This window comes from Lytechinus variegatus, chromosome 2 (genome assembly GCF_018143015.1).
Source record: "Lytechinus variegatus isolate NC3 chromosome 2, Lvar_3.0, whole genome shotgun sequence".
NCBI lineage: Eukaryota > Metazoa > Echinodermata > Echinoidea > Temnopleuroida > Toxopneustidae > Lytechinus > Lytechinus variegatus.
Genome location: NC_054741.1, coordinates 9733367 through 9760966, shown reverse-complemented (window position 1 = coordinate 9760966; position 27600 = coordinate 9733367). Strand labels below are relative to the sequence as shown.

At 34.9% G+C, this 27600-nt stretch overlaps 1 protein-coding gene across 3 annotated transcripts in view; it reads left to right on the top strand.

The window, feature by feature from the left end:
* Nucleotides 1–26604, top strand: part of LOC121407264 (casein kinase II subunit alpha-like) — a 37958-nt gene extending 11354 nt beyond the window's left edge. Inside the window, exons 3-12 of one of the 3 annotated variants that reach the window (XR_005968898.1) lie at nucleotides 6255–6356; nucleotides 8372–8422; nucleotides 9996–10055; nucleotides 10888–10971; nucleotides 13917–14027; nucleotides 14737–14939; nucleotides 15321–15469; nucleotides 16431–16523; nucleotides 18421–18513; nucleotides 21780–21865. Coding sequence is in view for 2 of the 3 variants with exons in the window: in XM_041598242.1 (XP_041454176.1) it covers nucleotides 6255–6356; nucleotides 8372–8422; nucleotides 9996–10055; nucleotides 10888–10971; nucleotides 13917–14027; nucleotides 14737–14939; nucleotides 15321–15469; nucleotides 16431–16523; nucleotides 18421–18435; nucleotides 21780–21901 (990 nt within the window). In the remaining variant the exon portion in view is untranslated. Of the gene's footprint in view, nucleotides 1–6254; nucleotides 6357–8371; nucleotides 8423–9995; nucleotides 10056–10887; nucleotides 10972–13916; nucleotides 14028–14736; nucleotides 14940–15320; nucleotides 15470–16430; nucleotides 16524–18420; nucleotides 18514–21779 lie in introns of all 3 variants that reach the window. The other 2 variants (XM_041598242.1, XM_041598243.1) reach the window with 2 other exon arrangements.
* The last annotated feature ends 996 nt before the right edge of the window (nucleotides 26605–27600 follow it).

The window sequence follows — 27600 nt, the reverse complement described above, 5'->3', positions numbered from 1 at the left end:
AATATCTAATGTTGCGCTATATGCCCGTTTGTGGGACTGAATGCCATATTATGGTGAAGCAAACAGAAAAATGGATATAATTTTTAAATATTTAAACTAGCTTTTAATTTTGTTTGGGCACTACGCCATGGGACACGTAAAGCACAAATGACTGATGACCTTTTGAAGTATGCAATGGTTTAATATTTTTCTTTAAAAAAGCACTTGCAAGTTGCATGTACATGAAGTTGATTAAACATTGACTTTTGTGTCACATGTTCACAGTATTTACAATTATAGCATTATTACTGATTAAAGATATATCTTTATGAATACAATAGCTTACATGTACGTACATGTATGTGCATTACAGGCAGATCTCATCTCCATACATATATGTTTGTACATTCACCTCATTAGTACTGACAGGGTATACATATGAGGGTAACAGTTACTGTATGATGGCATATTTGAGAGGTTTTTGAAGTAGATCTTCTTCCTACACATACAAACACAAAGCACAGGTTCAGAGAGACATACAATTGAAATGGAAAGATACATGTACAACTATTATGAGAGGTCCCAGTAAGGTTGGGGGTATTCGAAATCTTGCCTAAAATGCAGTCAGTAAGAAAGCTATCTGAATTTCCTGAAGATATTCTGCCATATTGATCGGCCTGCAAACACTTTTCAAACAGTGACACCAGCAATTAAGAAAGGTCGTATTTCACTTTTCTGCCATTTCAGTTTTGTGTTAATGTTATTTGGCCGGCACAACATTTACTCTGGCGACAATTGCTCTGGGCTTTATTTCATCTAAAGATTTAGGGTTAGAGTTGCAGTAGGGTTTTATGTTACATTGTAGGTTGAGGGTTACATGTAGGTTTAGGGTATAGTGAATGTAGGGTTGAAGTTGGTCATTACATTTGTGGAATTTACAGTGGAACAAATTGTCACCAGAGCAAATGGGCAGTTCCACGGTTACGGAGTGACATTCAGAAACAAGTTTTTAGCATTCAAACAAAGATATCACCCATATTTGAATAGTTATTTGCAAAGAAATGGTACCTGACAGTAGTTGCTGAGACCCACTTTTCAAAATAACATTTGTTATTTTGATCCACTGAAATGAATATTCATAAACATAGTTACGGAGGGACGTAAAATGGACATGCCAATTTGAGGAGAAAACATATTGCTCAAACTCTATGAACTTTAAATGGCTATCACAATGTTGAGTTATTGATTGGATTCTATGTTCTAGCTTTAATATGCTGCATTACTTTAAAAAAAATGGTGTATTTTTTCACTTATTACAACTTAAAACATAAACCCATACCCGGTTACGGATTGACATCTGCAATATTTCACACACAGGCAACGTAAAATGAACTTATATTTTAAAATTTTCTCTTGATATGATGTAAAATGATGACCTTCAGATTATCCAAAAGAAAATTTTACAAAACAAGCAATAGTTTTCTGTTAAATTGAAATTAAGTAAAACAATATATGTAGTCCCATGTATAGAATTTTTTGTATGGTTTGGATTCTCCTATAAGGACATGTGTCAGAAAAAAAATTGTGACTAATTATGTTCCCCTTTTGTATTTATGAAATCTCATATGAGTTTTGATAGAAATATTTGATCCAGATTTGAAATAGAGCCAATATATATTTTTGGAAAATGTCCACTTTTGCTTGGAATTGCCCAAATGTCATGGAGCCATTATTTGGATATGCACTCACACTGTGGTATTTCACTTTTCTGCTAAATTTCTATGTTGTGTGAATATTAGTTGAATATGCCAACCGGTATTAAAACTGATGTCAGAAAACACAATCTCAGACAATATAGCAGACCAAAAGTACCATTCGGTTGTTATTTTTCTTTCTAATATAAAGGCTCTTTTGACAGTTTGGGGGCTTATTACATAGTGCATGGACTTAGATTAATTTAAGCTTTGTGCTGATATTTAAAAAAATATTGAATATCGTTATCTAAATTTACCAGGATATGAAAGTCCTACTGCTTAATCTTTTTTTTTTAGTAATAGTATTGATTCAAGCTTGACTAAATTGTAAGATGAGATGCAGATACCATGGGTGAATTGAATGGAAACTGATCAGTGAGTCAAGGAAAATAACTTTCAGCCTTGCATTCATTTGAAAAGGGCTTTCAAGGTGACCAAGTCCAGTGACAAAGCAATCACTCATCTGAGGAATCAGGAAAAGTTTTATCTCAGCCATACTTACTAAAACTTGAAGAAAGGTTAAAAAAAGATTTGTACCTGACTTCATATTGTAAATTTTTTGAGCCATGTATTATGATCAGAGGAGCATGGACATGTATGTATAAGTTGTTTTTTCATATCAGCAAAAAAATTACACGGGGGCGGCGGGCAAATTTGCCCCGGAAATGCCTAAATTCGCCCCCGAAATCACCCAAAATCATGCTTTCGGGGGCGACATAAAATCTTAATGTCTTCCCCGAAATTATTGCCGAGCGATAACAACTCAGCGGCCCACGAGCGCCATATGCAGGCTATTGCAACTGTCAAGAAGTGAACTAATAAATGCATGAATGAGGACTTCAGTAGATGAGTTTTAGATATATTTTCAAATTTTACAAATTTTTCTTAGGGCAAAGGATACTTTAGCATTCTCCTGTGCTCCTTGAGGATACTTTAGCATTCTCCTGTGCTCTTTGAGGAGCTTAATTTAATAAAAATTGCCAATTGCTAAAATATCTTTTTTCCATAAAATTGTAATGAAATGCTGTACCTATTCATTATTTATGCAAAACACAAACAAACGACCACAAATGACAATCAAAAAAATGTTTTTATCTTAGCATTTCTTTTATTTGAGTGTTTTGTCTTCATTCATCACAAGCATCCATCAAGGTCCTTTAAATGCTCCCAAGTCTAGGAATTAACTGATAGACCATTTGACCCACATTCATTTGTACCCTCTACATTTGTATTTTCCCCATTTTGAATGCGTCTTCGTTGGTGTGTTAAGTGCGTAACTAGCTTTAGGACCCCAGATAGATCAACAAGCTGGTGTGCGCTGCCGCTCCGGCCGGTGAAGCTGCTACGTTAGTGCACAGTTTTGAGCTGGGCAGGGTTGAAATTCCAGGGTTTTTTTTCTAGAGAGCTATTTTGAAAAATTTGTGAGAGCCATTTTTCATTTTACCAGAGCCATTTTTGTCTCGCCCACCGTAGGTGAAGGCGAGACTTAGGGATCCAAATGTCGTCCGTCTGTCGTCCGTCCGTCACAAACCTAACAACACATAACTCCACAACTGTAAGTCGCTTTCCAACCAAACTTGGAGGGTAGATGGACTTGGGGGACCTGCATGTTATGCTGCAGTCGGAGGTCACATGGTGAGGTCAAAGGTCATTTTCAGGTCAACGTTAAAGTTTACATGCAAGACTCTTATGGCACCTAACTCCGGAACTCCGGAACCGTAAGTCCATTTTGCATGTTATGTTGCAGACAGAGGTCACATGGTAAGGTCATTTTGGGTGAACATTAAAAGTTTATGTGAAAGGCTCTTATGACAAGTGTTATTCCATCCCAATCATTTCACAATGAAGTTTCGATACAATTCTGTTGCGTGCCTTCGCAAATCACAATATTTCTGGTTATTTTCATAAGTGGGCGACCGGCAAGACACAAAATCGCTTTTGCCTTATTTTTCCAGAGCCATTCTTTTTTCGCAGGATTCAGCGCATGGTTTTGCATCACAGTTTGTCCTTCTTGTTTACCACTTCATTTAATGTTTAACATTGTTTATTTAATTGCTATTCATTTTTAGGCCTGGGACTTTCGGGTTTTTTTCTCTTCGGGTACCTGTGGTAATTTTCGGCCGGGTACCCGAAAATCATGTCGCTCAAAATATGACTGGTGAAAAAACCCCATTGGTGACGTCATCAAGCCAATGCAATGCAGGACAATTTATGAATGAAAATATAGTAAGCATGCGCATTGCAAGCCTCCCATGCGCCACTCAGTATTCCATCGAAACAAGTCTGCAATACTCTGTCACCTCGTACCAAAATCGACCTAGAATTCCACTTTTCTATATTTTATATGAATTATAAAAGGTATTCTCAGAGGATCTGTTTTCTCAACGATACCGCACAGGTAAGAAAATATTTATTACTTCTTGCTTTTCCGTCAAAATCGTACGAACTAGCATCGATATTACATCGTGTTCGTGAGTTTGTAGAATCTATCGCTACGTGAACAAAGTCTATCGATTTCCGGATTTCGGGGCGTCAAATGCGCCAGCCAATCACGATCGTGTTACTATTTTCGGTTTATAATGAACTGAAAATGGTATCAAGAACGTGATAGGCTGGCGCCTCGTATGCTCCGAAACCCAGAAATCAATTGACTTTGTTCACGTAGCGATAGATTCTCCAAACTCACAAACACGATGCAACATCGACGCTACTTCGTAAGATTTTGACGGAAAAGCAAGAAGTAATAAAATTTGCTTACCTGCGTGGTATCGGTGAGAAAACAGATCCTCTGAGAATACCTTTCATAATTCATATGATATGAAAGGAAAGTGGAATTCTAGGTCGATTTTGGTACGAGGTGACAGAGTATTTTTAGACTTGTTTTGACGGAATACTGCGTGGGGCTGGGCTTGCAATGCGCATGCTTTCTATATTTTCATTCATAAATTGGCTTGCAACGCAGTGGCTGGATGACGTCACTGCGCCGCAAAAGAAACATGGCGACGATTGAACGATCTCAGTCACATTATCGTCACTTGAAAAACTAGTATATTTATGGATATTTGGAGGGTAATTGGTGAGATTTAAAATGAGACTTGTGTACTTTTGTGATGAGTTTACAACCATGTCTCGCACTACGTAATACAAATCAAATGTGCGTTATACTGGTGAGCAATTTTCGGGTATCGGGTATTGATTTTTCTACCCGGGTACCCGAGGCTTCCGGGCGGGACCTGGGTACCCGGGTTTTAGTCCCAGCCCTATTCATTTTCCTTTATTGTTAAATGATTTTTTGAATTTATTGTTAATTGTTCATTTAGATCTGTTTGTTTTGTCTCCTGCATTGACCTGGATGTTTTAGTTCTAATTTACAATTGTCCATCAAATAATTGAATTGCTTAAGGAAGGATGAAGTTTATCAAATTTGAACAGAATTGGTACTTTCAGTATTCAATTTCTTATTTGATAAAAACTTACTTGAAAATGATTTTTTTGAAAATATTGGATATTATGCATTGTACAGCTTCGTAGCTAACATAACATTAAAGTAACGCACCTGTAATTCAACATGTCAACTTATTTCATAATCTGTGCCAGTGTAGCAAAGTCAATCATCATTGCAACACACACCAAACACATACATGTGTATACACAGGCACTACACTCACCAAAAATCCTTGCTGAAAATTCAAATTTCACAATTAAAATTGTAGGATCTGCGCCAACAACTTTTTCTTTATCGAACTTACAGTGAGAACCGGTGCCACACAGCGTTTTGAGAAATAACACCCTTGGAATTTTCTGTTAGACATCAGAAAGCGACGCTCTGTAGTTGTGCTGGTTGCAAAGAAAAACCATGAAGCGCTGGTTTTAGTGCTCTTGACTACATGTATGGCTTGAGGAGTACGGTAGGAGTGCATGTACGATCGCGCTCCTCAAAAATGAAGCCCTGTTAAAGTAGTAATTTTAAGATATTGTATATAATATTCGATAATTAGCCCTCTGAGTTTGGATTTCTTTGGGGGACAGTACTGATCTGCACTTGGAATTGCAGTTGTTGAAAATTTATATTTGTTCATTTCAATACATTTATCTTACCGCAATTGTGTAACCATTGGAGACATGCATGTGGTATTTATGATGCATGCAAATTACTTTCAATTTGAATTGAAGTTATGCCATTGGATCGACGTTGCTCTCTCAAAATTTAATAGATCATCATTGGGTGTATTTATATAGATCTGATAATACATTACATAAAGTGATATAGCCTTTGTAAAACCGCAAGTATTTTTCCACAGTGAAAAGAAACAAATGCTGAATAGAGTTGTTTTTGTATCCCCTGTCCTGTTAGGTACTATTTACCCCTAATTTCTTTTCAGGTCGCATCAGCTTGAGTGTCTGTCACACAATCATGCTTGTATTTCCCTTGTGCAAGAGTGAAAGTTTTCAACACTATTTCACTCCTTTCCTCAAATGCTAAATAATATTTTTGTTCTTTTTTACCCCTTCATCTTTTAGCCTGTAAAAAAGAAGAAAATTAAGAGAGAAATCAAGATCCTGGAAAACCTAAGAGGAGGCCCTAACATCATAGCACTACAAGCCATTGTCAAAGATCCAGTGGTGAGTTTTGTCTGCTATGATATGTCCCTTTAAGTATTATGTCATGTGATCACTTATGTTTTTGCCAGTGCTGTGTTACTCTGTAGGTAACATGCCTGAAGGCAAGTTGCAATGTCCGAAATGACGCCTGAACTTTGATTAATAGAAACAATTTCCTGTGAAGAATTATCGTACACAATGTTTAATCAATGCAACAAAAGAAAAAGAAAGAAATGAAAATGAAATTCAAATAAAAGAAGAAGAAAGCATAGTGATTTTTTTTGTATAAATATAGTTTGCAAACAAAAAGAAAAAAAATGCATGAATTATGCATGTATGATATCTAAACTTTAAGAAAAAATATAATTGTTCACAATAATAAACCCATTTGATAAAAGATAGATATATTTCCCATCCCATGTGCTTGGTACCTTTGTTCATATAATTAATTGCAAGTCTTTACAGACTTTTATGTGTATACATGTACATGAATCTTTGCAAAACAAAAGGAAGGATTTCTAAGCTTGACAGATTTATAGAGCAATATACACATAATAAAATTTCATAGTGAAATGCAGAGAATGTACAGGAGTTGAGATCTTGATATTAAAACCCATACAATAATACACGTGCATGCACAACAGACTTGTGTAGCACTGTAGCCTAATTCTTTTCAGCAGAAAAATAAAGACACTTAAAAATGACAAATTAGAGTAATCTGTAGTTCTTCATTCAATTTTGTTAATACTGAAAATAAAATAAGCTGAGATCTTGTTAGTAAAACCCATGTACAATCATAGGCATGATATTGTGTACCTACTACTGAGGATCTTATAATTCAGAATGCACTACCCAAGGCAAGCATACTGTAACACTCCCTCTCTATCTCTCTTTCTCTGTCACGCATAAATAGTGCACCATGTAGTCTCTCCCATTCCTGCACACATACCCCCACACAGTGTACTACCGTTCACATTCCATACATGTCAGCTCAGACAATAAGTATTCCCTCAATATGAAATCGTGATACAGCAGTGTAATAGGGAGTGAAATAAATGCACAGCGATTGAACTTCAAGCTAATTCTTTTTTAAACTCACAGCTGAGGGGGGGGGGGCTATTCGAATATTATATTATACCTATGTGCCACACCAAAGTCGTTAAGAGGGGATCTGGACCTAAATCTCTGTCTTAAAATGAGGGTCTCTGGAACGGCTCGTGGATAAACGATTGCTGAATAAAAATATGCAATGCTCTGGAACTGACAACATTGAAAATTGGGGTCTCCGGAACTTATCATATCGTACAAGGTAGTGGCTATGGTAGTGCACTGGAACCACAAATCATAAATTTGTCTCTGGAACGGGAAAAAATAGAAATTTCTATGGCTTTCTAAATTGGTGATGATTTGGAACAGAAATTTAGGCTGAAAATGGGTGTCTCAACATGGCACATATATATATATATATATTTGTACTAATTAGCCCCCCCCCTCCCCCGGCTCACAGCACTCGAGCTCGCAGGTTTATTGCTCTCTGTGGTAAATTTTTGTTTTCTTCCATGTAAGAAGGAATTCCCAGAGGTAACTCTTGAGAAAATTCATGCATGCACATTGTAAATAATAATTAAAAAAAAATAATCTTGTACAATTGTGAACTATGGTGATTTGGAAGGGTTTTTGTTTGTGATCTATCAACATTAGTAGGTTCTATTCAATAGATTGAAAATACTCCAGTTGGAAATTTGTTTTTATAGTTTTTTTTTATTCAACTGCAGCAATATAGTTGCAAAAATAAAACCAAAGTAAACCAGCTGTAAATTAGGATGACATGGCCATTTTTTATTTTTTAGACAATATTTTTATATAAGGTTCACAACAGGCCTTAAATTAACCCACTTAAGGCCATAACTTGGTCAATAGTGGGGTACATAATAGTCTTGTACTTATGCAATACATTTAGTTTTGGTTGTGCTGAGCTGTGTTGTGGAGAACTATAACTTGAGATTTCTATTTTTCCCTTATTTTCAATCACCCAGTCCCGGACGCCAGCTCTTATATTCGAGTATGTCAACAACACAGATTTCAAGGTAAGGATATCTGAACAACTCTTGAGGAAATTTCTGTTATTTTCCTTTAAAAAAAAATCTTATCAGTTCTTTCATGTTTCAGTTGATAAAACCAGTGTATTAAAAGTTATGGTGAGCAGTAGTAGCATTAGGTGAAATGGCATAAAACCAATTGAAAGTGGTTTCATTTTGTCTAAATTCATGAAAGTCAGTTTGAGACATCATTAGACATTCCACTTACATTATAGTGTGACTTTTTAGTAAAATAATATTGTCTGGAACTACACTCATAGAATGGGCACTGATCACATACAGATCAGTACAATCAGAAATCTCATTGGTTCTTTCATATGAGAGTATCCCCATACTAATACTCGCTATGCATTTGCATGTGTTAGCCATTTTTGAACTAATTTTGGTTAAAAAAATACCTGTGATGGTAATTAATGATCTAACATTATTTTCATTCCAGCAGACAAAGGTATACCAAATATTAAATAGTATCATTAAAAGAAGAAATTATAGATAATAATAAAGTACAATTCTTGGTATTGATTTTCAAAGATGAAGTGGCAAGTCAGCAACATATCTTGGAAATTCAATTATTACACTGATATTAATAAAGAATTTCATTGCATTAAAAAGGGTCATGCAAGTCAGTGTAGGGCTCTTTACCCACGTATACACTATGTGTAAGATCGTTATCAGAGAAGCCTAGTAAAGACCACAAACTTCACCTTGGTACAGAGACAGGTGAAAATCAAGTCAAAATGGTGAATATGTTGAATATCAGGCATTCTATGTAAAAGCCTCAATTTTTTTTTTTAGATTAATGGGTGCGTATACATGTATATGGAACACCTTAGTTTATGCGCTCTAAAACTGACAGGCAATGAATGAAAAATCATATACATATAGTCATGTGCATATGTTTTAATGAGATTTTCGGTACATACTTTTTGAGGAACTGTACCAACCGAATGAAAAAAATTCATGTGTAAACGTAGGCCCATTTCTAGGTTGACAGACAGGTCCCCCTTCATACAACAATGACTCCATTAAAAGTAGTGTTTTACTACATAGTTTCATTTACTTTGTTTTCCCATTTATTTTTGTCAAGCGGAAATGAATGGAACTGTATTAAGATTAGATCATTTTCATGTTATTTGCCCATGAACTCACTTGCACAGACAGGAGTTTCTAAATTTAGGTCCCTCATTTGCACTTCAGTAAAAACAATGGAACTATAATTAGAATGACATGTGAATGTTTTTTCCCCCTTCTCTGTGAAATATTTCAGGTCTCCCATTTTACCGTCTATGACATCACAGATAATTAATACAATCGGCGAGCGTGGCTGTATACATGAATATTTAAATGGAATTCGTAGTAGCACATCTCATTTCCTGACATGCTTTTGATGATCAAGTTTGAGATTAGAAATAGGGTTTTTCTTGTAGGTAGGATCAATAATTTTCTGAAGCACATTCTGTAAATTGAATATTTGTCATATATGCAATACTTCTGTAGATTATAGATTAAGAAATAACCCCCCCCCCCCTTCTTTCTCTTTCCATCCGTTTCACCCATTCAGCAACTTTACCAAACGTTAAAAGACTATGAAATCAGGTACTACCTGTTTGAACTTCTTAAGGTAAGAAATTCTGTTTTTATGCTTTATGATCAATTAGGATTTTAAAATCATATCACTCTTGTTGGGCAGTTCTACAATTAAGTGGATGGTTCCCCAAACTTATAGGGCCATATTCTCAAGAGCAGTTTCAATGTACCATGGTATACAACCATTGACTATACAGATTTTTGTTCATAATCACACTTATTTGAGAAAAGTCCAATTACAAATGCAAGCTTTTGGCAAAGGGAGCATAATCGATATGCGATAATAGAAGAAATCTGCAAAGTCTATGGAAAGGCAATATAAAAATTCCATATTGTTCAAAGTAGAAATCTGAGAATAGAAACATTCCGAAAATTCATTTCGCCCAATATATCATGAGCCCGGCGGCCAATGTGCAGCGCCAGATCGAAGAGGCTCTATCCCTTAAATGTTGAACGCCAAACAAGGTAGCAACATCTCACATTATTTTATGTCTTTGGTCTGATGCGGCGGGGGCTTGAACTCCCGACGAGATGGACGCTCTACCACTGAGCCAACACACCAATATAAAATATTAGAAAGTGCATCTTTCATGGTTGCTTTCAAGATTGAGGTTAAATCTTTTGTTCGAATACACGTATCTGAATAATACTCTGATTTATTATAAATTGGTTTTCATCGAGAGTAGATGTTTATCGTTTTGGAACCAAACTCCTGCAGGGAAAAACCCTTTTATGCAGAATGCAAAATGATATGTCTTATGTCTGCATATTTGAAGAGCATTGCAATTTGGAGGGAAATTCTATTGATTAATGGGTTTTTTTGCAATTTCAGATTTTAAAAGCTGATTTTTAATTTATGTTAACAGGCTTTAGATTACAGTCACAGTATGGGTATCATGCATCGTGATGTCAAACCACACAACGTCATGATAGATCATGAAAACAGACGGGTGAGTAGTAGTGTGGAAGACATGTTTAAAGGGGTACTCGGGGCTGAAAATATTTATATCTAAATGAACAGAGTAAAATTCACAGAGCAAAATGCTGAAAATTTCATCAAAATCTGATAGAAAATAGCAAAGTTATTAAATTTTAAAGTTTAGCAATATTCTGTGGAACACTCAAAACAGTTGATGTCACATCCCCACATTCCTTTTCCTTATGTTATTAAATTAAATCATAATTGTTTCACTTTTTCATACATTTGAGAATGATATGTCTCTGTTGTAATGAATTAATATGCAGCAATGAATATGTAATGCAATAGATCAGTTCTTCTTCCAAATTTTTGGTTTTTGAAGTAAAAAATATGAATAAACCTAATTCTATATATTGAAAATTTGAAATACAAAATAACAAATGGGGGTATGACATCAGTTGCTCATTGAATATTCATGAAGACATGCCTAGAACTGTTTCAGCAGTATAATGTAAATCTTTAAAATGCCACAACTTTATTATTCCTTGTCCGATTTCAATCAAATTTTAAGTGTTTCATTTGTCTGATTTTTCTTAATCTGTTCAAATCATATTTCAGCCTGGAGCACCCTTTTTTTCTAAAATGATTATTTATGTGTTATGAAGGGTTTAATAAGGGTGTAAAACTGCAGCTTTTTATTCCATAGTCCTACAGTTTCTTTCACCTTTTGTCATTGACATATATTCCCATTTTTCTCTTTCATTTGAAATTGAATTGTGTTTGAGCCTCTAATTTGGGGTCAAATTCCCACGTATAATATTGGAATGAAATTTTGGAGTATGATGTATCAGTCATGATGCACTTATCTTCTATGCACTGCATCTGTGCAATCACTCTCTTTTTATCCGTTCCTCCCACCACTAAAGATTGTAGCTGCCTACCCACTCCTCCACCCTTCTCTCTCCCTCTCTTTTGTCTTATCTGCCTTCTATGACCAATACCCATCCCACTGCCTCCAACCTGTAGTAGTCTACAGGCACAGACCTTTGGTTTTCGCAATTACATATCGCATGATAGCGAGTCTGAAGTACATGTAGCGAGACTATATTCACTACATGTATATACTGTGGCTGCCTCAGGGAGAGTTTGTAGTTCACTCTAGACAGTATGATTGTTTAAAGTGTCAAATTTAAGTCTGAGCTTGCAGACTATTCTCCCGACCATCTTTCTTTCTCTCTGTCCTCATCATTGACCTTATGTTTTAATGATGCTGGAGTTGACTGGAATGGGATTGTCTTGACGTAAACATGTGCTTAGAATCCACACTTCAATACCTAGTTATTGTTCACCTTCACTTCATTTTTTGTTGAAAGGTTACTATCCATGTGATAATTCAAGCAATTTTTGCAGGGAGAAGGACACATTCGGAAGACAGTTGTAAACAAAGTATTTATCAAGAAAGATTCAGTGTTATTATTCCTCAACTCAAAACAGCCAGTTCCTTCCTTCTCCCCTAACCAAAATTGATATGCCAGCTGATTTTTCATGTGTAATCAGTTTTGAAAAATAAAGTGAAATCATTTGCTCGTGTACTCTGCATTTGATTGTGCTTTTTAGTGTAAAAGGGTGTATGGTGTTACATGTAGACCCATTTGTAAAATTTTTATAACATTTTATAGTTCTATAGATATTATCAAAGTCAAGTCACCAGTTTCCTCAAGTTTCCTTTCTGGTCAGTGATTCCAACACATATGCAATACCAATTTGAAAATGGTTGATTCCCTTTACATGTGTACATTCCAATATAGAGTAGAGCCAGCATACAAATCAGTACTATTCATTTGACCTTGCTATCAATACTCTATTTGTCATACTCGGTTATAAACTAAGCTTAGGATATTTTTTTTCATATATATAAATTAATGCCTCACTTTTGACAGATGTTTTTGTTAGAAGTAGATTTCTCTATCATGATTAACTACTTCATCATTCTAAATGACAGCTAACTAACAGTTTTAGTATGTAGGTGCATTTCAAAACTATATGAACAGTATATTTGAGTACAGAAAGTACGTTTCGGTCTTAAAAGTTGCTGCAATTCATTCTTGGTAATTTCAACTCTGTTAAAGCTGTTTCTTAATTCATGTCATAAAATGTGCATACATGTATGTTTGCAAGATGTGTACACATGCATGTACTCCCCCATTCATCTTTTGGGTATGTGAACAAATATGTTTTGATTATTTTATGAAAGGTGAATTGACAGCAATGGTCAGATCATGCCAAGAGGACACACACTACTGCGTATTGATCAATAAGACTGTGCATTGCATATCATGTACATGTCTGCATTTAAATGCGACTCTGAGACATACTTAAATCTATGAGAATCACCTCTAGGAATTTCTTTTTAAGAACAAGTCGACCCCAGCAACACCAAGTTAAAATTTGTTTTTCCCTTTTTTAAATGAATCTGTTTTTGTTTTTTTTCTTAAATATGATTGATTTCATTGAAGGGAAGGGTTGTCATTTTGTAACGTAATTTTCCCTTCAAGTGTATCCGAAATAAAGATTTTGAATAAATTTACATAATTGAGAAGGTAATAATACATTCTATGATTGTGCGTAGATTACAGTACATTGATTGTACATGTATGTTTTTCCCAAAGCATTATTCAGTTTCTACTTGTTTCAAGTGACCAGGAAGCAGATGGGTTGTACATAGCCAAATATGACTATTTCTGCATTATTGTGAAATATTTCACCTGTCCATTCACTGCTGTTTATTTTGTTAGTGCTGGTGACACATTTCCTTTCCAATTGACTTGGTACACAGTAAACACACACACAGAGGTGGGAAAACTTCTTGATATGGTCACTAATACTTGGAAACTCACTTCTTACTTTTGAAGTAATCATTTAATGTTGAGAATGTAATCATATTTCTTGTATATTCCTTTCTGTCTGTCCATTTAGCTACGTTTGATAGACTGGGGTTTAGCAGAGTTCTACCATCCTGGCCAAGAGTACAATGTCAGAGTAGCATCAAGATATTTCAAAGGTCCAGAACTCCTAGTCGACTACCAGGTAAACTAAAAGCTTTGCTCTCACTTTTTGGTTGGTCTAATGTTCAGATAGTCTGATAATCTAATACCACGTGGGCTTAACCCATTTAGCAAAATACCAGTTTGGCAAAATTTCAGTTTGGTCTACACTAGATACAGTCTAATCCCCAATTAGTCTACACCTCTTTCAGTCTAATGCCCAGATGGTCTCAATTTCCACTTGGTCTTCTATTTGGTTCATGAACAAATAATCTAATTGTATGAAGTGATGTAGATATTAGACAAAATGGGTATAGCCTAACTGGAAATAATACAAAAATAAGAACTTTAATTCGTCATGAGGACAAATTAGGTTATCTGTCTCTGATTTTCATGATGACGAATACAATCACCATGTTTATTGAGATCAATACGATGGTAACATTGAAAACTGAACTTATATTACGAAAAAAACATGTTGAATACTTTTGAAAAGAGGGAAATGAGAAGTTTTGTGAAATAGGTGTAGGTGATACACATGATACATGTTATATTAAAAGGGTTTTTAAACTATTGTGCAATATTTTAACTTATATACCTTGTAATGGTCACACAAATAAAGCAAAATGGACCACCTTGGACAAATGTTATTTAAGTACCGGTAGATTATTTTCACATGTTGGTGTTCAGGGCATTGATTGTAAAGAAAACTATCAACAACCATTGTCTCAATCTGTATTATTTATCCACAGCTGTACGACTACTCACTAGACATGTGGAGTCTGGGCTGTATGCTAGCGAGTATGATATTCCGCAAGGAACCTTTCTTCCACGGCCACGACAACTACGACCAACTTGTGAGGATTACCAAAGTCCTTGGCACAGACGAGCTCTATGAGTACCTGGACAAGTATCAGATTGAACTGGATCCGAGGTTCAATGATATCTTAGGAAGGTAAAGATCACAACGATAAGTAGGGTTGTAACCAGGTTTGTTTCTGTAGTTGAAATATTGCCCGACACCTTGCCACAGGTATGCAGGGATAAAATAAATTGGTTTCAGGGCTTTTGTACCATAAGGAATACAAATTATAGTCTCAGGTGTATCATCAGATGGCTAGGGATGCCCATTTACATGTAGATTGCCTTCTCTCCCTCTGGGATAGATTTGACTTACTGTCGTAATTCAATTTGTTTCTGATTAGGTATTTTACTATAACATTTTCTTCCCCCATTTTCTTTTGGGTTTGGGGGTTAAGCAGGCTTTAATAAGATCCACCTTTATCTCAACGGAATTATTTACATTACCCCCTTTATCTTTCATCCCAATCTACAGGCATTCACATAAACGATGGGAACGGTTTGTCCACAGTGAAAACCAGCATCTAGTCAGTCCAGAGGCTCTTGATTTCCTGGATAAACTATTACGTTATGATCACCAGGAGAGACACACTGCAAGGGAAGCCATGGAACACCCTTACTTCTGTAAGGACAAGGATCATGTTCTCACATTTTCATTTGTATTTATAACGATTTTGCATTTGAGCATAGCATTGGTATTTGAACAGGAATCCAACCCAAACAAAAGGTTGTTTCTATAAAGAAAAAGAGAAAGCAGAGGAGCAAATGTGTGAAAGTTTGATTTGCATTCCACAATTAAAGGAAACCAAAACCCAAGAAGAGAAGCAATCTTATTGGAAAGAGTAAAATGAGAGGAACAATTTAAAAAAGTTTCATCAAAATCGGTTATGAAATAAGCAAGTTATGGACGATTAAAAAGTCTTGTTGTACTTACTATGTGGATCCTCAAATTGGCAAACGTGCTTCAAAATGGCTGATTTTGTGGACAACTCTCCATTTGTTTTGTACACATATTTTCAGATTTTCCCCTTTATTTTACATATTTCACATTATCTCCTCCTGACCTTGACATATATGGTGTGGATTATATTTTCCCATGACATATGTTGTGCTCAGAAGGAGGCAAGATGCAATTTGAAAGATGAGGAAAATCAGCCATTTTAAAGCACGTTTTCCAATTTGACGATGCCCATTGAAAGTACAACAAGAGTTTTCAAATTCCCATAACTTGCTTATTTCTTAACCGATTTTTATGAACTTTTTTAAAAATTGTTCCTCTCATTTTACTCTTTCCAATAAGATTACTTCTCTTCTTGGGTTTTGGTTTCCTTTAAGCAAATTTTTTAAAGCATAAAGAATTTCATTATGTAACCTATTTTTAGTGGTTTGGTTGATGAATATTAATTTTTGTCACTGTGTTTGTGTTTTCCCTCAATCTCTTTACAAGTAATTTATTTTATATTTGATATCCAAACTAGCCTTTCTATCACTTCCAATATTGTAACAACATGTCATATCTGTAAATTGTCATTCCCCTCTTCCTCAACTGAAACCACATCCTCTTCCTTACCCCCTCCCTCATTAGATCCAGTTGTGAAGGAACAGAACAGATCGATGCCACCAGTCATGAGTACGCAACCCAACACCTCAACTAGCGCCACAAATTCAAGCAGCGCATGTAAGTCTTAACAATGGTTTGGTGAATTATAGGGAAGAGTGGCAGAGATTGTGTCGAAAATTGCAACCCATAATCTTGAAATAACTTGACAAATTCCTGATTCCTGTTGCTTTTACACATAACAGTGGGTTCACAATTGACAGTGTCCCTAATGGCTATCCTAGACCAAACTTTGTGGGACATTACTGGCCAAAATTTCTTTGCCAAGTGAAGCATTGATTTTATACATTTGGGGCCAAAAGTTAGCGCATATCCAACTTCTCAAAACTTTTTATCGAAATTTCGCTATCTGTTTTTTATTCATTAAAATTTCTCTATGTACTAGTATGATGCGATGCAGTATTCTTGGCCCCATTAAAAAAGAAAGTTTGATTTAATCAGTGTTATCTATCGAAAGCCAGCGAGAACAAGTTTGTCTGTGTGCATCTGTCAAGATCTGATGTAAGGGACCTCCAGTAAGTGCTCACCTAGAGTGTATTGGAAGAACAACCAACCAAGTTCAAGGACAGCAATCGTGGCTTGGCTGTTAAAATCTTGTATCTCTAAAATATGAACATTTTACGATAGCTCAGAAAAAACATAAGTGGCAATTTTCTTCTACAGTGTTCTGTGCATGAATTAGATTGCTTTAATATATATGGATATGGTTGCCACCATTGCCATATAATTGTAAAATGATGATCTTTTTTAATGTTGATATACAAGATTTTAACAGCATACCAAAGAAATGCTGCTTTTAGTTGACTGATTACGTTGCTACTGGCTTTCCATAGTTGACAAGATGAATTTGTCCTAATTTCTACAAGATTGGGACCAGACAGGTTGCAGTGCATTGATATGGACATTGTCAATTGTGAATCCATTGTTCTGATTATTTTGCAGTGTAACATTCACTTCGATTAGAAATATAATGGCAATCTCATCAGCTTTTAGGGTGATTTTTCTGATGGTGTTTGTTTTGAATAATATTCAATTTTGTTATTTTCCTCTAATATCTTCTGTATTCCATATCAGTTATTTCAATATGATGGGTTCTTGTTATACAGTTATATATGGTATTATGCTGGATTGGCTTATATAATTACCTATTGATTCATTAGTTTTAGAATAGAATATAGAATAGGTTGGAATGTAAGGTAAAAGATTTCTTTGTACTTTGATTGTCCTTCTAATTATCAAATTGGATAAGAATATTTTGAAATTTTGAAAATTCAAAGAGTAGAATAAAGTCTTGTTTACCAATAATGAAAGAATGATAGACTCAAGGTCTCTGACAGTTCAAAGAATTACTGTACTTTGTGGTGTATTTACAAGCATGGCTAAACTTAACCGCATCAGCGGTGTGGTATATGCATGTCAAAGCAGTGTAATCCAAGTCATGTAATGTGGCTGCTAATAGTATGAATGTTTTACATATATATATAGACGTTCCCCTCAAGAATCCTTTGAGGTTCTGTATGCTTCCAGTAGAGACAAGCACCTTAGATAATGTAGTTTGCACTATTCGTATTGTCTGTTTGGGATCATGCATGATCATTTAAAAATACCAGAGAAAATTGAGGTCTATTGAATTGCATAATTTGGGGTGCCAAGTTCACATTTTCCAATTACATACAATGGATTTTGATATAGTAGCTTAATACGGTGCATATTATATGGGGAAGAAAACATCCAGTGTAGATTGTACTTGTAGCTGGCAGAAAATCCCCTTTTTCTTATTTAAAAAAAGTATGAAGTTTTCGTTGATAAATGAAAGCAAGTTTTAATTTGTTCTTTTAAGTGTGAAATGGTCCTCGACAGGCAATACGTTTGTGTGTGTGTGTGTATGTATGTTTGTATGTCTGTAGTAATTTCTTAACCACCACCCAATTTCCCACTTTTATTCTCCCTCTTCCAGCATCTGCTCGTAAAGGTAAAGGAGAGGCCTTTATTCCATAAAAGCCTATTGTTTATGTTTGGGAGCCAGTACAATTCATCCAACTTATACCCAGTAATTAAGCAAAAATTCTAAAAATTTGCCTGGGCATGATTGCATCAACAAATCTCACCAATTAACACCATAGACCATGTCAGGGTGCAGATAGATGTATCCCCAATCAAGCAAAGCAGAGGTGTAGTGAGGGTCCTTAGGAAGTCAGTCATCTTGATATTTCAGATGACACCAGACTTTAACAGTGCAAAGTTTTAGAAAATCCCTTTCATAAAGCTGCATATTTGGTCCTCAGCTGATTAAATTGTACCACAATTCAAATTTCAAACTTTCCATTGCATGATTTGGCCAAGGTTTAGAGCACGGGTAGTGAGATAAGGACTTTATTACACGAGACAAAGGAAAATTTTCCATAAAAATTAAATAACTTCTGTTTATGAATCTCTGCTGGATGATTAATGGGATAACTGTTGTTGATGGCTAGTATGCTCTACAGATGTCAAATCTCTTAAAAAGCCAATGCTAGACAGTGTTTAAGTAAGTTATAAGAACAAATATATATAATTGCAAACAAAAAAGCAGAGGTATTGCATATTGGAGGAATACGAAGGGATCAAGATATAGCCAATGTCAAAAAACAGGAATTTTGTAGCATTGGATATTGATTTCTCATTTTCTGTCTCGACTCACACTAATCACATTTAATTTGTTATGCCATTTCATATTTCCACGTTCTTTTCACTTTTGGTACAAGTAGAAGAAAAACAAAATCTGTGCAGCATCAATCATCATGTTTCTCTCTTTTTAAGTTTTGCCCAACTTTGAATTACTTGTCCATTTTGAAACACAAAGTCATGCCTAGATTCCCATTCATTCCTCTCCCCTCCACCCCCTCCCCTCTTTTATCTCCTCCATTTTCCCCACATGTTTTTATTTCACCATTCCAAAATATTTTCTTTGTTTTAATTACAAGTTTAGACCACCTCGGGTGTTTTGTGACAGTTTTCAACACTGACTAAATTGTCAGTTCTGAAAATTTCAGTTAAATCCTTAGTTTTTTGTTGGTTAAGAATTAGTGGTGTCTGACTGTTGCTATAGTAACTTTCAGAGAATGACATCTTGTCAGTGCTGATGAGGTTCATGTAATCACCACTTTCCTTTGATTTTATTTTACTGCGCATATTATCTTCAAACTAGATATTGTCTCTTTTTTTTACCACTGCTTATTATCTTTACACCAGAAATATCTTTACTCCAAAAAAGCCAAAGAAACTTTATTTTACCGACCGTGCCAATCCATACTGTAGTGTTTCAAATTCAAACATAATTTGTGACCCCCTTAAATATAATTGAATATATAAAGTAAAAATTGAAAAATTAACAGTTTCTTGCATTTCTTAATGAACATCAGCATTTAGTACTTGTTCATGTATTTCAATTTTATTACTTTTGTTTCTCTCATTTGTCATTGGTTGTATTAAGCCTTTAATATTAACAAGTTAAATTGCATTCAAGCTTTTCCATTGAAATTTTACTAATTATCTTTATAGACTTTAGTACCAGATATGAAGAAGTCATGTAATAATTCTGTTACTGCAATTGTTGTCTGAGTTGAAAACCATCATGGTATTTTGTACTGGAAAACTAACCGATTAATGTTGTAGTTATTTCCATTCCCTTTCATGTTTGTAATACTGAAATTCATCTAAAGATGAGTCATGGCTTTGGTATCATATTGTTAATTAGTTCAAAGCAGCACTAACATTTTGTTAATTTCATATATTCTGCACCAATACTAACAAGCATTATTCCCATGAATTTGTTAATATTTGCATGGGTTATTATTCAAATTCATTATTTATTCATGTATTTGCAATACAGTGTATATGATTTCAATGCAATAGAAATAACACTGAATGCCACCTCTATCTTGTAACATGAAATTAAATTCGCTAGATATGCACATTTCATTGCCCGCTTATCCATGTTCTAAAGCTTATATAAAATTATCAGAGTTTAAGTCTTGCTTGAATAATTCTTTCATTCAAGAGATGATTAGGATGCTTTAGAATTGTGATGCAACTTCTGTGACACATTTTATTTTGCAAAACGTGTTGCTTTGCGCAAGCTCTTGATCCGCTTTGCATCACTTGTTTCTCCCAAATGCACTGGGTCAATTTACTGATAACTTACTGATTGGTCTAGCCCTGCTTCGTCTACTTTGCAATTGGTCTCTTCACACATAGTCTAATCCTACTGTGTTTATTACCAGTTCGCCTCCTAACCATTTGGTCTAAATATGTGGCTATTCCCTTTTCATCTAATATCCACTTGGACTGAAACCATTTTTCTGCATGATTCTTGAATGATGAAAATTAACAAATATTCAATTAAATGAAGTGGATAGTGGATGAACTGGGAATTTGATGGATTAACAATAGAGCACCCCATCTACTGGTTGCAGCGGACAGGCCAAAATCCGCAATGCATCATGGGGAAAAAGTTGATGCAACCGATATATGGCGCACCATATTGTGAATCCATCGAATTAGACTTTGTGAGAATTACACAAAGTGGGCATATGGCCAAGTGTAGTGTACTGACCAAACAGCAATTAGAAGAAGTTGATAGTAGACCAAACAAGTTGAGATGTAGACCTACTGCTTGTTAACTAAGTGAATAAAAACAATTTACCATTTTCTCAAAATCTATGACACATACTGGCTGGTTGTGCTATGTCATCTAAAAAATTGAGCGAACTGTATGTTGAGAAAATTCCTGCACATTACAATTTTTTTCTTGCACACCTGAATTCAGTATGCTATTGTCGAAAATTACGTCTTCACAAAATCTAAAGTGAGTTTGAATATGTAACATGAGTAAAGAGAGTAACGCAAGTCACATAGCAAAATACTGTACCACAGGAGTTGGGTTGCGAATTTAAAGCCACCTTCTATATGATGGAGAACTCTGGAAAGAGTGAAGTATGTATTGTTTAATTTCTGGATTCACAAAGTATAGACTTCATATCGGGAGTCTGCAAAGAGGAAATTAATGAATGCTCTTGATACTTTATTGGACCTCTGTTTGCTGAATAAACAATCATGAATTATTACATGATGCAAATATATATATATTTCTAATTTAATTTCAATATAAGACATTAATGCTACCATGGTAAAAGGAGGTTCAAAATGTTACAGTTTCAATATTAAAGTATTTGCTAGTATTTAGAGTATAAAATCTTTATTATTATTTGCAATGTTTTCTATTTTCTTTAAAGTGTCTATAAACTTATCTCATCTTCTTCCACCCCCCCCATACAGCGATCGACACGAAAGCACGGCCGTCCGGCACCATCCCTGGAGCCCCCTTGATTCCGACACCCACAGCCCAGACTGTCTCACCGATACCCAACCCCAGCCCAGCAGCAGCAGTAGCACCATAGATCAGTATCCTCTGGACAGTGGTTTAACCAAAACATGGAGAAGGTGTTGGGGAGAGAGAGAGGGAGGGAGGGGGAGGAGGCAAGATGGTGCTAGGTTGTGGGTCAACACTGATACTTATGTCTTGCTTTGGAGCTCATTTTGACAGCTCCCGTTATTGATATTTTTTCTACGGGAAAATGTAAGGATAGTTCTCGTACCCTAGTATCTCTGTTGCACGATCAGCATTATGGTTTAGAAGATGAGCTCCTTCATTCCCATCACGATCCCTTCCCAACATTTGTTCCACGTTGAAATTTTGAAAGATCCATTCTTTTGGCTACACCACTTCACAATTGTTTCCATCGTTGTACATCCTTCCTTGCTTTTGCAAAAAAACACTTAAATTTAGATCAAGAATCCTTGAAGAATGCATTTACATTTTTGTGTCTTTGAGAGTTGTTTGATCTGCCATGCCAAACAGCCTGGCCTGGGTTATATTCTGGGATTCCTGATTTTGACACAAGAGAACAACTAATATTGACAAGGGCAGCGCTCTCTACATTGTTTCTCTTGAAGTTTATAGCAAGAGGGCATTACCAATATTTTTCTCTCAAAGTAGAGTAGAGTAGCAAGTGGGTTACATGCACTTGTAGCGCAACTACAAAATCCAAGCGATTGATTTGGTGATTTTGAATGTGAATAGTCTGTGTCGAGATAGGAATCAAGTTTGTCCCTTCCTTTTTCAATGTATATGGTGTGTAAGAAATTAACAAGTTATATTTTAGAATGAAAAGGATAGGAGATAAAACAATGTAAAAGATGTCGATTGGTGGCAGTTTTCTTGAAATCAATGATGCCCATGGCAAGCTGTAATTGCCTTGTATAGTAGCATTTAAAGTGGGCATGACTGATTTTATACTATTTCACTGACAGGCTGTGAGGCCTTTAACTTTGTTGTATGATTTTAATGAAAATTTTGAGGCAAGTTTTAAGTTATGATATAAAGTTTGGGTTGTATTTTATCATGAATTTCCTAGATACAGAAAATGGAAATCTGTTCTGTTTTTTTTTAATATGATGACTCATTCGTATGTTTGTATGTCTGAATGTAGTGTGGGTACTGACTTCATACCAAATATTGAGTACCGAATGTCAAGCTTACAATGGTTTAAAAAAAACCTGCAACAAATTGGCGAAAGTTCAGTAACTGTTCAAATTATCAGTCTAAGAATGTTTTATAATCTACCAGTAGATATTACAGTGATGTTGATATAGGTATTTGCTCAGACAAATAAAAAAAAAAGTTGGGATTCATGTAAGGGGATGACAGCAGATATATCCATTTTATATGGTCTTGAAGTAGTTTGTCTTCTTTTCAAATAGTCCTGATACCTCATGTGCTGAACTCATTTGGTTTCATCATTCTTGGTCTAATTGTCATTTACTTTAATGCCCACATTGTCTAATTTCAATTGGCAATTTCAACCCATGGAAAACCCTCATTCACTGTAGCATTAAAGCTTCCCCAATTTTGCAGATTTGAACAAAAAGGTTGTGAAAAGAAGCACCCAAAAATGATAATCAATGTTTTGCCTGACAGAGATGCTGTCATCTACCATTGGGAAATGATGAAAATATATGTAAGTGTTATAAATTGATGGCATTCCATGTGAAAGATGTATTAAGCTCATCTTGGAAAATCTGCAAATGGTAATTCCCAATTCATAGATTTTGTTTTAATAAGACATAGAGCTTGACAGTGGCCTATTTTTTTAAGGCCAGGGCTATTGTTTGTTGTTAGACAAAGAAGGAAGCCCTTGATTTTTATTTAACTCTTATTTTCACAAACTTAGCTACACTCCTGCCTTTTACAGTGGCATTTTTATACATATTAATCTTCTCCTGTTGAAAATTTATTATAGCCCCTAAGAAAACTCATTTTGTTACAGTGTTCTACATAGGTGGTCATTATAGAACTTCATTGTTACAGAAGCTGCTATGGTGACTGGAATGAATACAGTTTATTTAAAGAAGTGAATTCCATCACATTTTTTAGATCGTTAATGCTAAAAATTGTGAAACCTTGCTACAATTGGGTACAAATCTATGAAGCGATATGTAAGAGAGTTTTCATGAACCATTGCGTGTTATTTTAGTTCAGGCTATGTTAACCCACCCCCCCCCAAAAAAAAAGTGAACTTGGTTTGATTTAATGTGGTGTATACTTCCTCATAAGGAGTACAAGTCTCCATTTGTTACGCAACCAGTCGGGTATATGTATCATTGTGAGATTTTTATTATACTATGTATTTATGAATCAAACCATCATTTGGGGGACATGTACAGATGAACTGAATTTTGTAGAATTCTAAGATTGTATATTTTGTACCACTTTTCTTCTTTTTTGTTTCTTTAATTTCAACCATGTCAGCTTCTGGTTTGAGATTTTCAGTATTCTCTAATATACTCTAAAAGATGTCTACAACTATTTCAAAGAGAAATTTTACCTTTTGTGAGGGCTGAACTCTAAACCATTTCAGACTATTTCAAAGAGGAGATCTCAATAAAATTCTGCCATTTGTGAGGTTGATATTTTTGTCAGTGCAGTTCATTTCATTGAGAATTCCTCATTTGCATTTCAAGAAGCTTTGAATGAGTCTACAGGAATGGGTTATAAAACTGCCTTTGATTTGAAACTTTTTGATAATGAGTTCTCTCTTAGGTGCGATATGTTATGAGTGATCTACTATTCATCATTCATCTTTTTTTTCTTATTTTTTAGCAGTCCTTGTTTTATGTTGCATTTTTTTCAGTGGAGAGAGGGTCATATTTATTATTTGCTTGTCTCCAAAAACTTCTTTAAAAAATGCAACCTGATACTCTGAACTGAAAGCACTTTTAAAAAATGACAATAAAGTTAGAATTAATCTTTAGAAAAAAATAACAAACCTCCCCTTCCGCATTGATGGATATATTAAGCATTACAGGTTATCAGTTTGAGTGCAAAATAACTTTACACACTGTAGCAAAATGTTATAATTCCTGCTTATTTATTTCCGGATTGATGGGGTGGGAGGATGATTATTTCTCAATGCTTTTGTTAGAGAAAGCTTTGCATGATACTAAACAGTGATGTTAAAAACTTAGTGAACCTCACAAGAAAATGAACATAGTTGAAAGTGTTCAAGTTCTGCCATGTTATAGTTATTCAGTTGTGAAGTCAGGTGATAAAATACTACATTCAATAAAGTTTGTTTCTCTGAGCTCGCAAGACATTGTAGTGTTGTTGTCTACATTCGACACTCGGTATGAAGGAGTGCATTTCATGTTGGGGTTTACTAACTTTCTAGCACAACTGTATAGTCTACTATTGTGGCATTCTTGTAGGATTTTTATAAAGGGAAATTCTTTAAAGAAATTCTGTATAAGATGGTGAGCTTGAATTATTACCTCTGTTTTTTTTATATTGTCAGTATTCACTGATTATATTCTGGCTTGAATGGTAAAATATTGAGATGCAAAGAAATGATAGATCCACCTTTCTTCCTCGTAACACAAACATGGACCACATTGTATAGCTGCTTAATCAGATTCTGAAAAATGATGAATGTAGCTTGAATGTATCATTTTCTCTTCAGAATTGTCTTAGAAAAATAAAATGAAAATTCAAAATTGTGTTCTTCCTAGCTACATAATAGTGGACCACATTGTATAGAAGTTAACCCAGATGAGAACAGGGGAATGTACTCTGGAATTGAATATGAGTTTCCATTACTTTGGAATCCCTTTTTTTATAATTATATTTGTGATACAGTACTGTGATTATCAGTGTGTCCCCTATGTTTTCTTATGCAGGATTTCAAGACAGTGCCCATTTAATGGGAAGAATTTTGCTTTTTATTTAACGTGAGAGAAATTAAATACTCGTATAGTTCAGAGATGGAGATGATACATAGAGAATTTTTTTTATTTTATCCCCTTCACTAACGAGACTAAAAAACCTTGACTGTTGCTAGTAAAATCACAAAGCAAGATGTGAATTTTTGGTAGTTTCTGTCATTTTATTTATATCGTTGGCCCAGTCTGCCCCAGTCCTAGGTTGTTTATAATACCTATGAGATGTGAAATTTAGATGGATATTGGAAATTACGAGTGCTGCACTGTTTGTAGGGCGAGACTTTCTTTTAGTTTGAATTGTTAGTGATGCTGCATCCTGTAGTATGCATTTTATAAATTGCTACCAATGGCAAATTAAAAGCAAGCGAGGGCAGCAGACTACCAGTGCTATAGTATGCAGCAAATGTAATTTATAGCTACAGTAAGAAAACTTGTCAGGGGAATATAGACTTCCCTTATTTTCTGTGAATACCTTTTGATTACTTGTAAATTTAACCCTTTTTTTCAAATCATCATGTAGAACTCTTGTAAACCTGACATGTATTACATTTTTTTTCATTCAATATTTGGAGGAAATGGTTTCCTCTGTAATGTTCTTTTGTGATTTGGTTAGTTTTGAAAACACCAAATATATTAATGTCCACCGTTTGTGAGGTGTGCATAGGAAAGTGATTTTATTTCAGTATTTTTTATGGTTAACACTGAGTGTCAAAGTAAAGTGTCACATGGGTCGATTGAGATACCTACTTTTCTTTCCCCTACTCATTTGATGGTACATAAACATGATAATGAATAATAAATATTGAAAATTATTGTTGTCAACACTACAAAGTATTTATGCTTTTGTTCTTAATGGTGTATGTTCATGGGTTACCAATATTTTTGTCCCGCCTGAATGAAGTTCGGCAGAGACCGAGTGATCACTTTTCCTGTTTGTCAGTCTTTTACAAATGTTTGTTAAATTTCCTCTCATATCTTTATTTCTTCACCAATTATGTTCATACTTGGAACATATGATCCGTAGGTTATGCCACATGGTTGTTATTTAATATGATGGGGTCAAAGGTCATCTTGGTCAAAAAGGTCAATTTTTGTTCAAATTGCTCCAATTTCTTTATTTCTGCATCAATTTTGTTTACGCTTGGTACAAATGAACATAGGGTAATACCACATGTATGTTGTTGAAGATGATGGGGCCATAGGTCATCTAGGGGTCAAAATGTCAAGTTTTTGTTCAACTTGCTCCCATTTCATTATTTCTGCATCAATTATGATCATACTTGGTACAAATAAACCTTTGGTAATACCATATGTATGATAATGAGGTCCAATGTCATTTAAGGGTCAAAACGTAAAATGATGAGGTCATGTCCATCCTTTTTTAAAATTTTTGTTCAACTTGCTCTCATATCTTTATTTCTGCATCAATTTTGTTCATGCTTGGGTGAATGATCCTTGGGTAATGCCACATGTGTGTTGTTGACGATGATGGGGTAAAAGGTCATCTAGGGGTCAAGAGATCATATTGCATATTTTATTGATTGTGAAATCAGGCGAGACTCGAGGTTTGTGAACCACCTTTTTGAAAGAAAGTTAATGTTTTAAATGACAAGTCCACCCCAACAAAAATATAAATTGAATAAAAAGAGGAAATTTCAACAAGCATAATACTGAAAATGTCATCAAAATCAGATGTAAAATAAGGTTATGACATTTTAAATGTTAGCTTAATTTCACAAAACAGTTATATGCACATTTTGGTTGGTATGCAAATGAGGAGACTGATGATGTCATCCACTCACCATTCTGTATTCAATTATAT